The sequence below is a fragment of the Capsicum annuum genome, chromosome 10 (genome assembly GCF_002878395.1).
Source record: "Capsicum annuum cultivar UCD-10X-F1 chromosome 10, UCD10Xv1.1, whole genome shotgun sequence".
Lineage (NCBI taxonomy): Eukaryota > Viridiplantae > Streptophyta > Magnoliopsida > Solanales > Solanaceae > Capsicum > Capsicum annuum.
The window spans coordinates 206743370-206761794 of record NC_061120.1 but is presented as its reverse complement, the minus strand read 5'-3'; the positions used below and the strand labels follow the sequence as shown (position 1 = coordinate 206761794).

Genomic DNA, 18425 nt, shown 5'->3' with positions numbered 1-18425 from the left:
TTCTACTTCTTTAGAGGTAGAGGTATGGACTGCGTACATCTTACCCTTCCCAGACCTCACTATGTGGGAATACACTAGGTTTGTTGTTGTTGTTGTTGTTGTTGTTGTAAGTCATTTGGTTTCGACCACTGCTTTGTAATTTACTATATTGCCTTTAATTGCTCCATGATTTATACATTACCCCTAATTAATTATTATAAGTCATTGATATATTATAATTAATAATATTTTTTTTATTATATTACCCCTAGTTATTTATTATAAGTCATTTATATATTAGAATTAATAATATTTAACTAAAAAAAATAGATATTTACGACGTTTGTTTCGACTGCTTAAACCGTAATTTTACTATATCATCCCTAATTAATTATTATAAGTTATTTATATATTAAAAAATTAATAATATTTAATTAAAAAATAGATGACATGTCTGCCTATATTATCCCTAATTGCCCCGTGATTTACTATATTACCCCTAATTAATTATTATAAGTTGTTTATATATTAAAATTAATAATATTTTTTTACTATATTACCCCTAATTAATTATTATAAGTAATTTATATATTAGAATTAATAATATTTAATTTAAAAAATAGATATTTATGACGTTTGTTTCAGCTTCTTTAACCGTGATTTTACTATATCATTCCTAATTAATTATTATAAGTCATTTATGTATTAAAAGATTAATAATATTTAATTAAAAAAATAGATGACATGTCTGCCTATATTGCCCCTAATTGCTCTGTGATTACTATATTACCCCTAGTTAATTATTATAAGTCATTTATGCATTAAAATTAATAATATTTTTTACTATATTACCCCTAATTAATTATTATAAGTCATTTATATATCAAAATTAATAATATTTAATTAAATCAATATATACTTATGTTTGTATCTCATCAATATAAAATTTTAGTGCTAAAAAATATTTACAGTGTTGGGCAGGTCATGCACCTCTAGTGTTATATCATAAACCCGAGGTTCACCTATATGCATAAGGTTTGAACTTTGAAGCAACAATAGCTCCTCTATTGCATTTACCAAAAGAAAGAATGTGAAATGAAAATTATTGGGTTTGAGGGTGTTTTTGTTATTTTATAATTTAATATTAAAGATAAATTAAGTTGGGATAGTAATACTTATTTGGGGACTAATTATTAATCCCGGGATAAATTATTCTGAATATTGATAACCAAATACTTCATTAAAAGTTTTATTCTGGAATTTTATTTTATCCCAAAATTATTTACTTTAATACCGCACACCAAACGACCCCTTAGTATATTTCATGAAAAGTAAGTAAATAACAAAACTCCATGAGTCATTTTGGGCAAAATATTGAAAAGAATCAAACTACTTTTATATGCAATGTTTATTATAAATTTGAATATTACATGTTTAACAAAGTCATCTAAAAATAGAGTAGTATTAAAAAAATATGATAATTTTTTTTATTTTATAAATTAAATAAGTAAATTTAAATAAATATTTTTAATAAAAAATCAAATAAAATGAAATAGAGAAGTACAAAATTAAAAAATATTTTAATACCATGAACTATTTTCGTAATATATTTGTGTATAAATTGTTGGAGCTAATTTCAGGTAGATTTGTGCCGGCCGGGGAATGGGGGTGGAGCAGGGTCCAATTTATGAATTTTTTAGAAATTTTTGTATGTATCTTTTTATGCTTAGTATCCACTCGGTTTTATTTTACTTACCCATATTGATTTGATATTTTCCTTAAAAAAGTAAAAAAAATTTAGGAGTTTATTTTACTAAATTGACCTTATTGAGTATGTTTGAAAAATCTAATATCACCCCTATCATTAATCAAATTAATTATATTAATGTTGCAACAACCCTTGATATATATCACTCCCTTCAATTTTTTTATTTGCTTCATTAGGATAGTGCTTATATTTTTAAATACTTAGTTCTTTAATTTTTAAAAAATAATTTAAATAAAATCGTCCTATTATTGCTTTGTTCAATAAATGTAATCATTATTAATTTGAGAATAGATATAAAATTTAATTAATAAAATATTAGTAAAATTACTTCTAATTTTATAGGAGCAAAAGATTTATTAAGGGGTGTGCCCAACTCAAATGGCGCAAATAAAAAGAAATGAAGTACATAGTTATTAATATAGAGGTAATATTGAAAAAACGTAATAAATTTATCTTAATTTCATGAATTGAATAAATAAATTAAAATAACTATTTTAATAAAGAAACAAGTAAAATAAAACAGATGAAGCATTAAATAATTATACCCTCCTGATTTCAATTCGATTTTTTTATATTTTAAATAAACTTTCTAATTCTAAATTAGATAAAAAAAAAAAAATTATCATAGTTTCTGTTGTTAATAATATATAGGAAATGTTTGGAAAATTTATAGTGAAAAAAGCATTTCCACTCCACAAATTATACTACTCTCAACGTTCAATAATATCTATTCAATTTTAAAAAAAGTAGTATATAATTTATATTTTTCTTTCTATTTTATTCTTACTATTAAATATTGTTCATCACTTCATGCATTTCTTAAGATATTAAATTTATATATTCAAATCGTGTTGAAAAATTATTCTTATTATTTATTTCAAGCATGTGTATTAACTCATCGATAAATATTATTGGATGAAGGGAATAGTACTTTGGAAATATGTTGAAAAGGACAAAAATGCACCAATTTCAAACAATAAAAAACTACAGTATCCTTTGACACAATCTAAACTTTTAGGGCTCGTATGGTAGAGTGTATAAGATAATACTGAATAGAATGTATTAGTAATGTTGGGATTAGTAATGCTAGAATTAATAATACTGGGATTAGTAATGCTGGGATTATTTTTTATGCAGTGTTTGGTTTGATGTATTGAAAACAATATGTATTGTTATATTTTAAAAAGAATATTATTTATTTACAAAAAAATCCTTGACATACAATTACTTTGTATATTTACTTTGCAAAGCTTTATTATTCTTTTTAAAAATAAAAATAAAAAAATCAACAATATAACTATAGTAATAACTTATTTTGGAATTTTAAAATTTAATCATTCACTTACAAAAAAAAAATTTGTTATCTTTTCTTTATTTTTTTGTGGTGTTCTTAAGTTAGAGGAGATACGTGTAACTTTTGAACGAGACAATTGCATCGTTGTTAACATAAAATTGTGTTCCGTAAAGTGTTAAATTTAAGATATTTTTTTTTATTTGTGATACATTCTATTTTCAAAATTAAAGCTATATGCAACCATGCAATTTGTTTCGGGCTTTGACAAATAAGTATTTTCTAAGTTAATGGAGTAGTTTTTTTAATGATTAAAATTATTTAGAGGAATATTATCATATTGAAAATCGAAAAGAAATAACTCATATTGAATAAAGTAAAAAAAAATTTAAAAGAATTTAAGGATATTTTTGTCTTTATTAATATTTATCCATGGATTATAATCCATGGATTACTAATCCAACCAAAATGAATGTATTAGTTATACACCTTATATGGTATTATAGGGTGTATAACTAATCTATGTATTAGTTATACATTGCTCCTTATTTGCTATCAAACATTGTATTAATTTATCCCACATTTTAGTACATGAATTAGAAAAATAAACCCTCCTACCAAACGACTCCTTATTGTACTCAATTGTTATTGATAGATCACTAATTTGTAGATATGATTAAAATTAAATCACCATTTTTAATTTTTATTTCTCTCATTTCATAAAAACTAAAAGACACTGTCACTTTCACTTATGGTGTCTATTAATTATTGATGAGTATTAATTAGTAGGGTAGGCGAGTTGAAGAAAATCGAAGAAAAATCTCAGGCAATATATTGTCATAAAGAAAAAGAAAAAGAAAAAATTGTAGGTCTGCTATACTAACTTTTTGCTATGCTTTGCCATAAAACCTTAGGTTGTTGTACAGTGATTAAAAAATAATGTATAATCATATTAAAAACTTAATATGAAAATGCTAACTAACCTACATGTAGTTTGTCCATTTATGATCAAGCAACAATTCAATCTTTTTTTGGTATTCAATATAAATAGCTGGTGTTTATTTTTTCAAAAAAAATACTTCACATTTCTAATAGTGCTGAAAAAGCCAGCAGCAATATTCACACACACAAAAAAAATCAATATTCAATTCAATATTTATTGTTATACATTTAAGACAACTTTCATCTCTAATCTCTACGCACAAAATTAGTTAACCATTTTATTCAAAAGTTAGGTAATATGTAGAATTTGTACATTAACAACGCTCCACTGTAGCCTTGCAGGTATCCTATAAAATTAATTAAGGTTCATGCAAACTGGCTCAGACACCACAATTACTATATAAAAAAAACAAGCTCCACGAGTTCGTAATCATGCATGTAAAGTAAAGTATTCTGGATAACTAATAAACTCAATTTCACTTAACCAAAAATACTTATTATCTCATAAAGTCACTTTTTTCCATAATTTCAATTTTCTAATACTTTATAATATTAATTAAGTGACTGCCTGATAAATCAACTTACAGAAACATAAATCACAAAATAAATCACATTGACATAAAGATTAACAGCAATTCTCCAGTAAACACTTAAAATCTGTCAATTAAATCAAATAAAATTCACAAAAAAAAAATTAAAAAAAATTGAAAATGTTGAAATAAAATTATGCTTACGACGACTATATCAGAATTGCTCCAAGGAATTTGATCTCCACAGATAAAGAAATCGCCGATCGATTCGGAGAATTTTCTTATTTTTGCATCCATTTTGATTTTAAAATGAACACCAACTATTTATTTCAATATTACCAAAAAAAAATAAAAAATTGTAGTTTGCCCACTTTGCCAGATTAAAAAATGGGGCAAACTATTAAAAGAAGTAATTAGCTGGGCTTGCCAGATTTTGACGGGACTTGACGGCTCATTAATAAACAGTTCGTCTATTTTTAAGCAAAGCTGTCTGTTTTGGTACATGTTTAAAGAGACTATTCGTTTTGATTTGTGGTGTTGAGAAAATGTCTATTTCGACTTTGAACTCTATGTTATTATAACTATTTATTTCATGTATTCACTTTTTATATCATTGATAGTGATTATTAAGAAAAAATTGTAGTAATTGTTTATTGACTATGATAGTACTAATATTTTTTTACAAGTGAACAAGATTCGACAATGGTATTATAAAGATGCCTTAATATTAAAGATTTTTAAAAATATTTTGGTGGTAATTCTATTAAAAGAAGGTAAGATATCCAACATCCAATGTTCCCAATAATGCAATAACTATGATTGGTATGTGGTCTAGTATTGAAAGTTTTTGATAACCAATTTTTTAATGTCAATATCAAGTTATCAATTTTCTACTATGTAATGTAACTATATGTCATATGAATATATTATGATTAACATTGAAAACGTGATTCATGCATCTGTCCCTAAATTTTTTTTTATTTTTTTTTAGGGTGGTTGAGCATGGAGGAAAAGTAAATCTTGATACCAAAAATGAGACATCAAGGACATTGTTGATGTATACCAAAAGTAAATTGAGCTATTTTTCGATAATTTAGGGGTAGTCTTAGTCTTTCTTTGGTTCATGCGAGATTGCCATGTCATATCAGTAGTTTATGAGATTTTTTTTTTTTTTTTTTTTTTTTAAAAAAAGGGGTTAGGGGAAGGGGGATGCGGAGAAGATTACAATGAGGGGAACGGAATAATCACTAACAAAGTGTGAGTTCGGGTATTTAACCAATTGAGCTACAATTTTGAGCTGTAATTTGTATTTGACCAAGCTTTCTAAAAGTATTTTTTAAATGTATGTTTTTCTTCAAAAACGCTTTTCAAATAAGTAATTTTAGGAAGAAATTATTCTTTTAGCTTCTCAAAATAGTTTCGGTTATTCCCTAAAAACATCAATTTTTTCTCAAAAACTTGACCAACTCCTCAATTTTCAAAAATAAACATTTCAGGAAAAGAAAAAAAAAAAAACTTAGCCAAACAAACTAGAAATGGCTCATGCAGACATTCATTAGTTTGAAGGCATTTATGATCCAAAAAATAGACGGGGAAGAGTATTTTTTGATATCAAAATTAAACGGAGGGTAAAATATGAGTTATTTTAAATAGTTCGAACGTAAATTTGATGGAAAAAAAAAAACAAAAAAACATGGGGTGTCGTATTTTTCATTTGACCTGAATTATGATCTATCCTGCCACATTTGAACATATTGCTATTACTGTAGCTGCTAGGAATTAAATTATGCTTGACCACCATATTGAAAGAAATAGCTCAAGAATTTAATGAAAGCACCAGTGCAGCATTTAGTTTTGAATAAATGAGCAGGGCAGAAAACCTTCTAGGTTGTCCTCTATATGTTTGATTTTTTTCCCCCATTTTAATTCAACCCACCCATTCTATATTTGATAAGATATACTAAATTAATTGCCTATGAAAATTAGGGTACATTTGTTAACACAACCAGAGTTGCAAGAGATTGTTTACTATTTTCTTTTTTTGGTTTTCATCCGGGGTGTCCGATGTCCGGCACCCGTATTGAAGTTCGACTAAATTCAAATTCGTGCCAAGAAAGTCCCGCGACTCTGTACCAAGGGGACTCGAACTTGAGATCTTTGTTTATAGATGAAGAAGTACTTATCAATCCACCATAACCTTTAATGGTGAATGTTAATACTATTTCCTCTGATTTATTTTACTTTGTCATATTTTCTTTACATGCCTGCCTTTTAAGAAGGGGAGAATGTCCATTGTTTAAAGTCGACAAAGGAATTTAATTATTAAAAATAAAATTGAAAGGTCTTAATGATTTTCACCTTAAAAAAGCTATTTATGAGGGCTTTGTTCGGCTACTCTTCCTTTAGGAGATAGTACTTGTGCATAACAAGAGGAAGAAATGGCGCCAGGTAGCCACTTAGGACCACTATTTATTTTTAGGGAAAAGACAAAAATAATACTTAAAATTAAAATAATTTCATAAAATTAGCACCAAAAATTTAAAAACCCGCTAAATAGTCACTAAGGAATGAGCATACGTGAGATTTTCACTGTTCCACATATTTCCCTCAATTTTATTTTATGCTTTTTAAAGAGGTCTTATAGAAAGTGTTCATGTATTATTTTGTAACACAATTTAAAATATTTTTGGATTCAAAAGTTTAATTTTGAAGAGTGATTTGTAATAATTTTAGTTAGCTGGCCCAATTAGAGAGATTCTCTTTTTTTTTTTTTTGTGTGTGTAATGAATTTTGATCAATTTCTTGTGATCAATACATGAGTTTTAAGTAGAATTAATTATATTTTGGTTTGATTTTTTTTTTTAAATTAAAATGAAATTAATTTAGCCAATTTTTAATTATTCAAATTAAATAAAAATAAATATAGTACACATTTATCGATTTCATTGTTGTTTTGGTTTTCTTTTCTCTAAAAAAACTTTTTAGTAATGATATTTGTCTCTTTTTTTTCTTCCATGCAAAAAAAAAATCATTAGTTGCTAACTTGTAGTCATGAACTATCTTTTTTTTTTATTATGATAACTATACTTTTCTTTTAATTATGAATAATGTCTTAGGTTATTTAATTAAGTGAACATAGTTTATAAGAAATATAAAAATTTCTTCGTAAAAATTTCATAATTTATTTTTACATAAATTGATTTGGAGTCATATATTTCTTTTAAAAACGTATTTGAGCCTAAACCTATTAGTCTATTAAAACCAATTAACAGTAATTTCTTTTTTGATAAATATTATATAAAATATTTAAATTATTTATAAAAAGTGATACATTTCTATTTCATATAAATAATTATAAATCACCATCAAATAATGTGTTGCACTAGATGAGATAACTCCTCTCTTAATCAGAGGTCTCGGGTTCGAACCTTGAAAATGAAAAAATTCTTGGTAGGAAGCGTTATCCCTCGAATGAATCCCTATTCAATGTGAATTTGAATTAACCAAACTCCAATATCGCTACAGAATACCAAATAAGAAACCCAAAAAAATTATAAAATCAATCAATTCAACTATTATTATATTTAAAAAATTAAAATTAAATCACATAAAACTAAAAAATATATCAATATATTTAGTTAATTTAATTTTTATTCAATTCACGAAGGATAAAAAGAAATTATGACCTATGAATTGATCTAATGTTGAAGAAATGAAATGAGAAAAAAAGTGGAAGAGGATAGCCTGCGGAGAAAAAGAATGGGTTTAAGAAGATAAGTGGGTTGGAGAATTGAGATTATCCTGTAGGTCCCACGTTATAACATAGTACTAGTATTTTTTTTCTTAAAAAATATTAAGGGATCGTTTGGTAGAAAGAAAAGTTATCCATGGATTAATAATATTGGGATTAACAATATAGAGATTAATAATATAAAGATTAGTAATATATGAATTATTTTTATTAAGTGTTTGGTTTATTGTATTAAAAATTAGATATATCATGTATTTTAAAACTCTACAAAATCTTTTTTATAATTATACTCTTAAATTTTTATGAGATTTTCTATTTCATTTAAAAAACTGAAATATGTAATAATTCTCACTCCGCTTAGTTGATCATTTATTTCTTTAAAAAAAAATTGAGTATATTTAAACAAGAAAAATTTAAAACAAACAAATAATTGTCATATTATAGAGAAATAATTTTTTAAAAATATAAAGCACACTATGTAAGAACATCACGAACTTTTGATAATATAATTTTAGATTTTCAAATTATATATTTATTTGACAATAATCTTTTCTATTTAAATTAATCTGTCTGTAAATTGAGCAATTACAAAATAACATAAATGTAGTTCACATTCAAAACTAACATAAAGGAGTAAATGATATTTAAGCACTTGATTCGCATACGCAAAATAAAATAAAAATTGACAAATTAAATGTAACATAACAACCAAATTTGTAGTGATTAAATTTAAAATGAAACTAAAAGAAAAATTTAATAAAAAGAATTGAAGGGTAGTTGAGTCATTTAATTCTCTTATCCATGTATTATTAAGCCATGAATAAGTAATCCCATAGTTTCTTAGGGATAAAATAATACACTCTATGGTGTATTAGCTATCCATGTATTAGATGAGATTAGATTTAAATTGGACAATCAAACATTGTACATAGCTGGACTAACTTTTAAGGAAAAAAAATCAAAAATATCCTTTTACTTTCATAAATTGGCTAAGTTTGCCCCTAGTTAAATTATGGGATCAACTATGCCCCTGCCGTTACCAAAGTATGCAAATGTACCCCTCTTTTTAATTGTTTTTCAAGTAGGCTAACAAGTGCGTGAGGTGGGTGCCACGTGGCACGCCAACTCAGTGTCAAATATTTATATTTTTTTTCATTTAATTTTTCTTTTCTGTTTTACTGTTCAAATCTGGTCTTTTCTTCGTAGGCATCCATTTTATCCAGTTAACAACTAACGCAATTTTCATTCTACTCCATTTTTCCCATAGGCCTATGCCTACGTAATATACAAAGCACCAAGCGTTGGGGAAGATTCCAATTGATGTGGAGAAGATGAACATAAGTTTGATGACGTTAAGTGGGCATAAAATTTATGGGCCGAAAGGTGTTGGTGCTTTGTATATTAAGCGTAGGCCGAGGATTAAGGTTGAGCCTCAGATGAATGGGGTGGACAAGAGAGAGGGATTAGGAGTGGGACGGTACCTACTCCGTTAGTGGTAGGGTTTGGGGCAGCTTTGCAGGAGAGGTTACTGAATGGTATAAGGTCTAAGATTGATGGGGTTGTTATAAACAGAAGTGTTGAAAGACGATATGCTGGGAATTTGAACTTATCTTTTGCATATGTGAAAGGTGAGAGCTTGTTGATGGGACTAAAGGAGGTTGCAGTGTCAAGTGGAAGTGCATGTACCAGTGCAAGTTTGGAGCCTTCCTATGTGTTGATCAGGGCGTTGGGAGTTGAAGAAGATATGGCCCATACGTCAATTCGATATGGAACTGAAAGGTTTACTACTGAGCAAGAGATTTGAGAGCCCGCTCTATGAAATGGTTAAAGAGGGCATTGATATAAAGAGTATACAGTGGGCACAACATTAGATTGTTGCTAAATTTTTGGAATTGGGAGAATTGCGTTAGTTGTTAGCCGGAAAAAATGGATGCCTATGAAAGAAAAGACGCAGATCTGAACAGTAACGAAGAAAAGAAAAATTAAATGAAAAAAAATATGAAGATTTGGCGCTGAGTTGGTATGTCAGATGGCGTCCACCGCACTTGTTAGCCTACATGAAAAATAGTTAAAAAGAAGGATATATTTGCATATTTTGGTAACGGCAGAGGCATAGTTGACCTCATAGTTTAACCAGGGGCAAACTTAGCCAATTTACGAAAATAGAGAAGTATTTTTGATTCTTTTCTCAACTTTTAATCCATGAATTATTTTATTTAATAAAGCCTACATACGAGTCCTAAATAGTTGGCAGAGATATTAAAAAATGTTTATTTTTGATAAATTTAAGGATCAAAGCTACTCATGAATATACTAAGGGACTACTTTACACATAAACATCTTCCATTTTCGTCATTTTCTCGTAAACAAATTTTTGTGAGATTTATTACTACAAGAAAATTCAACAATTCATTGGCCATTAAGCATGGTAATTAGAGATTTTCTTCTAATTATCGTATTATTCTCTTCGTTTTACAGCTCATTTAATTAAGGGAGGAGGTTAGAAGGTTAGTAGGTAGCAGTGCGTTGTTTTGTTATTGTCCATACTAGTAGTTGTACTATTGCTTATGTAGCTTTTCGTCCTTCGATTTCTGTTATTAATTGTTGTTTCTTGTACTTTGACTATCATTTGATTTTGTTGTCCTGTTACTATATGCAATTTTTGTTACTATCTACTATTTCTTGTACCTTTATTACTTCTTTTTTTGGATTGCTCTGAACTGGGGGGTTCTGAGGTAGGGGTAAGGTCTGCGCACCGTCTATCCTCCCTAGACCTTTCTTTGTGAGGGGCATGTTGTTGTTGTTGTTGTAGTATTAGAATAAAATTAGCTCCAATAAAGTGAAATAGTAATTGGTTTGAGATTGAGGGTAATTGATTGATTGGTTAATTGTTGATTTTTTTTTTTTATTTTTCTGTGTGTGTGTGTGTAGGCATCAAAAATACATTGGAAAAGTGAAGAATGCAGTCACATTAATTCAATGCTTATTATGTACAATTGGATGCAAACATTATCAAATTTGTTGGCTTTCATACTTGTTCATTTAGTCCCATCTTGTGGGTAATTTGTTGTTTTGACTTTATTTTATATCAGTTTGGAGGCATGTTTTTGGGGATAGCGATTGATATCTCCATGGGAAAACGTAATAGCTTGCTCCGTTTCTGTTTCATTTTATTGTTACTATAAAAAGATTTGACAATTAGGAGTTTTGTTTTGATAGTATATGAATTGCTGAATAGACTGGTTTGCTGATCCTGATCTTTTTTTGGCTTTGCATGTGTGCTCAAGCAAGCAAACACACACTTGCAGTTATAGAAAGTTACAACTTCTTTTTGCAACACAAATTCTGAAATCAGTCAAGTCTTGCCTTAAGGTGATCAATCTAACCATCTGAACCAACTATAAGTGTAGGCGTCACAATATCCACCTTCCCACGCAGCCTTAGAAATGTGGGTTTGATAAGTCTGCAGAGAACATGGATATGATGCTGGGTGCAAGTCTTCTGGGCCTCATGTATTTGGTTGGTGAATGATAGGTTAAGAGTGGTGGCGCTGTTGGAGAAGATATAGAATGTCCAAAAGGGGGTGTAAAACTTCAGAGATGTTAAGATTGTTAGAAGAAGAAAACAGTGTGAATAGGTTGAGATTCAATGAAGGTGGCATAGGAAGAAATCCATTGATAAAGATCTAGTGAGTAGCAGCGACATCCCTTCTTGACATCCCGTCTGAACTCTAGAATAACCAAGATATACACACTTTGATCGTGGAACTTAATTTTGAATAGCAGAGGGCGGCATATGATCAATCATAATAGATGTGAAAACTCGATCCCCAATGTGGGACACTTACTCTACGTATACCTATTTATGTGTTGGTATTTACTATTAACACATAGCAATCTAGCAATGAAGTCTTCCTCATCTCCTCTGTTATTATAAACTTGATTTTAGATCTAATGTGAATACCACTGATTGATGAGATTAATTCCTAGGTGGTGAGCCATAGTTCTCATGAAAAAAATATCCACCGTAATCTTTATAATGAAAGAAATATGCATGAGAATTCAACAATACTGCTTCCTAACTTGAGGTCTCTTTCAGGTGGATCATACACAAGCTAAGGTAGCAGCGGACCAGGATGTGACATATAAATATTTATCTAAGAATTTGCTGTTTGTGGCCACTGTTACACCTAAATCTTCTGGTGACATTGGCTCAGCAACCCCAGAGGATTCCGGGATGTTACACTGTACCTGACCGTGCTCTTCACCGGATGTCTCATCATGGTTCTCAGGGACCTGTCCATGCAGTAAGTCTGCCTTGCTCTCCATTTCTCTTCTCTTTTGAATATAGTGGCATACTACTTTTAGAGGCGGATCTAGAATTTAAAGGTTGTGGGTTCTAACAATGCTTTAGTAAGCTCCTTTTTTACCAGTAGACCAATAACACACTTTGTTTGTGGGTTCCCAACTTATAATTCTTATATATTTACTAGTTTTTTCAATATAAATTCAAGAACCGTAGGAGAGTTATGGGTTCCCGCATGTAAAGCTGTGCATCCGCCCCTGACTACCTTTGTCCTTTACCACCTTTACTTTCAAATCGACTAAGCATTGTGACACATTTCTTTGTCTCTGAAGGTCTTAAGTGAGAAATGGGTTGTCTATCACTACTTCGACCTACGAGAGCATAGATATGAAATGTCTGTCATTGAGATCTATGATCAGTCTCAAGCGGTACATTTTTCTTACAAAATATATTTTTCTGTTTCTCTTTGGTCATGCATTTTTCCACATCTAAATTTGTAGATGTGTGCTGAAGCTTGTGTTGGGAAAGCATAATCTTACAGCAACCTTCTCTTCCTACTCGCGTCCTGAGAAGTGATCACGAAATGTCAATCTTGTTTTTTTGCACATTCTGTGAAAACAATGGCAATGACTGCAACAGCAAAAGGCATTACGTCCAGGCAGCTGCTTATTGGCACAATTGGAGATCAGGTTATGTCTACGAAATAATATGGCCTTCCTTAAACAACTCTACTATTATTCCCTTGGATAAGTTTGAACCTTTAAAACTCCATTAAAACATTTTTCTGATTATATAAACTCCATTCTGTTGATATAACACGGGTTTTGGCAGTTGACAAGCATTTTCTAGATCCTCGAAGAACAGTGAACCCCGCGTACTCAAGCTGAAATAGAGGAAGGGATTATACCTCTTACCGACTCGTTGCCAATTATGCCACAGGTGAGATTCCACACTTAAAGTGGAAGGACTTAGCAACATAATAACTATACCAGCAAAGCTGGTGTCAACCACCCTCGTCGATTGGATCTCTTTTTCACTCAACTCGCTCCTTCAAAGACGTATGACTCTCTTACTGAAAATTTCAGTTATGCATTGCTACTCATTACGATAGTTGCCCTGGTTATAGCAATTTTTTGTAACATGGATTTTGTCTGAAAGGAAAGAAGTAGAGGAGCAATGGAGGTGAGTCAGATCCATATGCTAAGCTAGGCTGTGTTCAGCAGTACCATTTTGTCATGACAAGCACTCTTGTAAGTTATGATGATGAAGCCAAAGGACAATATTGCTTTCGCGAAGATGCAAACTTTGTCAACTTTAATGCACTAAAATTGCGAGCACATTGATACTTCTCGATTTAACTTTTTTTAACAATCGTGATGTTAGAACCAGATTGCAAACTTCCTATTAAGGAAGACACTTCGAAAACACATACTGTTATAAAAGCGTTATTGATAAGAAAACCAAGTATAAACCTTTTAATTAATTCTCTATAAAATTGATCTAAATAAAAAAGAACTAAACAAACATTACGAACAAAATTGATCTAAAAATAAACAAACAGTACTACAAAACTAAATCATCGAGATTGGGTATAGGAAACCTCAATATTGCAGCAACACCAGTCATCGGAGCTAGTTTATCTCCTTCAACGTCATTAAATTGTAACACTTTCCCACCAGCTTCAATAACTGATTTCTTCAACTCACAATACTTTTTCCTAACTTTAAAATCATTATTTTCGAATACTTTTTCGGTAATTAAAAGTGTATCAATTGCCATCAACTCATGTGCATATTCAACACTTTGAGTACCATAACATGCCCTATCACTATTTGTTGCAACCATATTCATGAACTTTTCTAATAAATTCATGTTCAGCTCCACTCGCTTTCTCGAACCGAAATCATGCTCAGATTCCTTTTTCTGACCCGGCTCATCTTTTAAAACCCTAATTGTTTCTTCGTCCCAAATCTTCTTCGTCAAATTGAACTTCTTCTTAGTTTCCAATTCCAATGTCTGGAAAACTCCGGATTTTACGTGTTCGTTAGACTTAATCGTCTTGCCACGAACACGTAAAATCGAACAATCTTTTTCGTATTCCATAGATAAAATTCGAATTTCGAGCTCGAGTTTAATTCTAGAATTATTCTTCATCCTTGATGAATCTGGTGAATTTTGGATCTTGCGAGTTGTGGAAGAGAAAATGATATCGCCATTGACGATCAGATTGAATAACAACCATATATCACGTGGCTTTTCCGGAATTATTGTGATTGTGCCTGGTTTGTGTGGGATTAATTTTTCACCTGAAAATTTCATGAATTTGTGCTTTATGAAATTTTATAGCAATTTTCCTGATTTTATAGCAGTGTATTGCGTTTACTTTTCGTCCTTTCCTTTTAAATATGCTGCGATTAGGCCGGCCTGTTAATTCTTTTCCTCTTATGTTTCGAATTACGATTCTCTTTTCTTACTATTTTCTAACTTATTTGGATCGTTAATTGTTTTCCTATTTGGTTTTGGATCGTTAATTATTTCCTTATTTGGTGTTGGATTATGATTCATTTTCTTACAGTTTTCTAATAACACAAGTTTTCTTTTTTTAATTGCGGGACTACGAACTTTGATCAAATAATTAAATATATTTTTCTAATTAAATTGATGTGAGAAAATTTACGATTTATAGCACATTTATGTAACTCTTGAATATCTAAATTTTATTTGTAAAATACAATTCCTTGTTCCAATTGTTTGGTAGTCCATTTGTAAAGAATATACTTTTCCCTTATTGATAATTTTTTAATTTTAACTTTGTTTATGATTATAATTATAAGATTAAAAAAGGTTGGGGGGTTGGGGTGGGTGATTGTGAGGGTGCGAGGCAAAAATGCCACTTAATTTCTTGTTTTCATTGAGGAAGTCATATTTCTTTCAAAGAATTTGTTTTTCTAATTAAAATATTTTTCAAAGTTTTAACATTCCTTCGAAGATAGAGATTTTGAACAAATTTTTAGTTATTAGACATTTATCCAATAAAAAAAAAAAAATTTATATAGAGAGAGATTTCCTTATACGCCATGCAGGGCCACCTCCAAGAATAGTATGAAGATGTTTTAAAATTGCCTTTCTTTTTTAACATGGAGACATATTTATAGGTGATCTCAGACTGTTCTGTATTGAATGATGATGTTTTGGCTAAAATATTTTGTACTCAAAACAAAGTGAGTCATGTAATAAAATATTAGACTTAGAAAAATAGCCAAAGAGAAAAGCTATTGCAACTGTGATTTTTTTATTTCTTAATGAATTTAGCTGATGACAATTACAACTTTATAAATACTAAAAGGACCTAAAAAATTTCAACCAAACCGATATAATGTTTATTTTTCTAAATAAAAAGCACTAACTCTTAAATAAAAGAACACCGACTTCCTGAATACATGAAAAACTTAAAACTAGTTTGAGGCAGTCAACAAAGACTATGTCAGCAGCTTCTAGTAAGTTGTACTAATTCACAACATACCCCCTTAGTGCAAACTTACCATCAAGGACACCAAAAGCACTTCGAAGCATTTCAAACTTTGCTTTACTAAGTGCTTTAATAAATATATCAGCAACTTGATCTTCTGTTCGTATTTTCAGCAGTTAAATCTATTGAGTTAAAGCCTTTTCTCGAACGGAATGATAGTCTGTTTCAATGTGTTTTGAGCGGGCATGAAAAATTAATTTTCCAGCAAGCTTAATTGCACTTTCATTATCATAATGAATGTGAACTGGATAGTCCAAGACACAAAATATTTCTTGAATAAGCATCTTTAGCCAAATACACTCTTCAGTGGCCATAGTAGCTGCTATATATTCAGCTTTACAACTTGAAAGAGCAACACTAGTTTGCTTCTTACAACACCATGAGATAGTTGTCCAACCTGTATTAAAACAATACCCTGTTGTGGAACACCTATCATTTACATCACCAACCCAATCTGCATCTACAAAATCAATCAAAAGAAATGATGTATACTGCTTATACATTAACCCAAAATTTAGAGTGTTTTTGACATAGCGAAGGATACTTTTTGCAGCAATTAAGTCACTCTCACATGGTTTGTCCATGAACTGAGAGAAGACTCCTACAGAATATGAAATGTTTGGCCTTATGATAGTTAAATAGAATAGGCTACCGACGAGCTGCCGAAATAATGTTGTATCTTCTAACAGTTTTCCTCCATCTTTAATTAACTTCAAGCAAGGTTCCATAGGAGTAGTCATTTATTTTGATTCCTCCATACGAAAATGATTCAGTAAGTTTGTTGTATATCATTTTTTAGAGACAAAATATCCATCTGACTTTTCAACCTCCAAACCAAAAAAACAACTCACTTCTCCCAAACTCTTCATTTCAAAACGAAAAGACAAAACATTTTGAAGATAAGTTATTTCAACATTGTCATTACCTGTAATGATCATGTCATCCACATAGAGAAGGAGTATTGTGCATACTGCAGTTGTTTTCTTAACAAATAAACTTGAATCTGCATTCGAAGACTTGAAACCATAGAAACTAAGGTATTGAGCAATTTTACTATACCATACACGTGGAACTTGCTTGAGGCTATACAAAACCTTCTTGAGTCAGCACACATAATCTGGAAATTCCTTAGAAATGAATCCATGTGGCTGCTCCATAAAGATATCTCGATCCAACTTCCCATAAAGGAATGCATTCTTCATATCTAATTGCCACAATTTCTAGCCTTTGTAAGCAGGTAATGGAATGATTGTTCTAATTGTCACCATTTAGCAACAGAACTGAAAGTCTCCTCGTAATCCAGACCATATTGCTGACAGAAATCACGAGCAACAAGACGAGCTTTATACTTGTCGACAATACCATCGACCTTTTCCTTCAGCGTGTAAATCCATTTGCAAGTAACTAATTCAACATTATGTAGTTTTGGAACAAGCTCCCATGTGCAATTCTTGTTTAAAGCTAATATCTCCTCCTGCATTGCTTCTTCCCATTCAAAAATGCCTTTAGCATCATTATAAGACTGGGGTTCATTTTCACACGAATCTCCCATAAAAAAGAAGGACACAACAGAGCAATGATTTAACTGAACTTTATAATTAGTTAAATAATTAGGTTGTTTTCTTTGTCTAGAAGACGTCCGAGTAGCAGTCCCTATAATCTTCCTTTGCTGAATATTTTCTCCAGAAGGAGTAGTAATGCCCTTTCACTGGATGCATCATCTCCGAAGAAGGGTGAAAGCTCAACTGTGCTACTATTCATATTTACATGAATCTCATGAGATGAAACTTCATAAACACCAAATCACGAGAAATAATAACTTTCTTTATTTCTGGATCCATATATCTCCATTCTTACCCATGAGTATCATAACCAATAAAAATACAACACCTTGCTCTTGGGTCAAGTTTAGTTCAATTAGTTTTTGAGACATGAACATAACACACTGAGCCAAAGACTCGAAAATCACTCATATTAGGTTTTTGGTGGTATAGTACTTCAAAAGGAGATGATTTTATCCATGTCCATGGAGGTAGATTTATGACATGGCAAGTTGATTGAATAACTGCTGCCCATAGCTCTCTCGAAAGCTTCTTTGTATGTAACCATGACAAGCAAATGGATATGAGATGTACCAACTTGCGCTCAGCAACTCCATTTTGTTGTGGAGTTTCTGGATAAGTTATTTGACGCTGAATTCCACGTTTTCTATAATAATTTTGGAATTGATCAGACATGTATTCTCCTTCATTGTCGGTTCGTAGACACTTTATTGGTACCCCAAATTCTTTCTTCATCTGCTCCTTGAATTGAATAAATTTGGAGAGAGT

General features: G+C 30.3%; 2 protein-coding genes and 1 pseudogene across 2 annotated transcripts; 1 reads left to right on the top strand and 2 right to left on the bottom strand.

The window, feature by feature from the left end:
• The first annotated feature begins 9544 nt into the window (after positions 1 to 9544).
• LOC107845086 lies at positions 9545 to 13903 on the top strand (annotated as a pseudogene).
• A 118-nt stretch (positions 13904 to 14021) lies between these two features.
• On the bottom strand, positions 14022 to 14892 carry LOC124887638 (protein PELOTA 1-like; the record flags this gene model as incomplete). The annotated part of the gene is given in 1 exon segment (XM_047397250.1): positions 14022 to 14892. A coding segment is annotated over 1 exon segment (763 nt), but the record flags the coding sequence as incomplete, so codon positions are not given.
• Positions 14893 to 16217: 1325 nt separating this feature from the next.
• Positions 16218 to 16835, bottom strand: LOC124887885 (secreted RxLR effector protein 161-like). The gene has a single exon (XM_047397807.1). It carries the CDS (start codon positions 16833 to 16835, stop codon positions 16218 to 16220), a length of 618 nt encoding a protein of 205 aa, XP_047253763.1.
• Positions 16836 to 18425: the final 1590 nt, after the last annotated feature.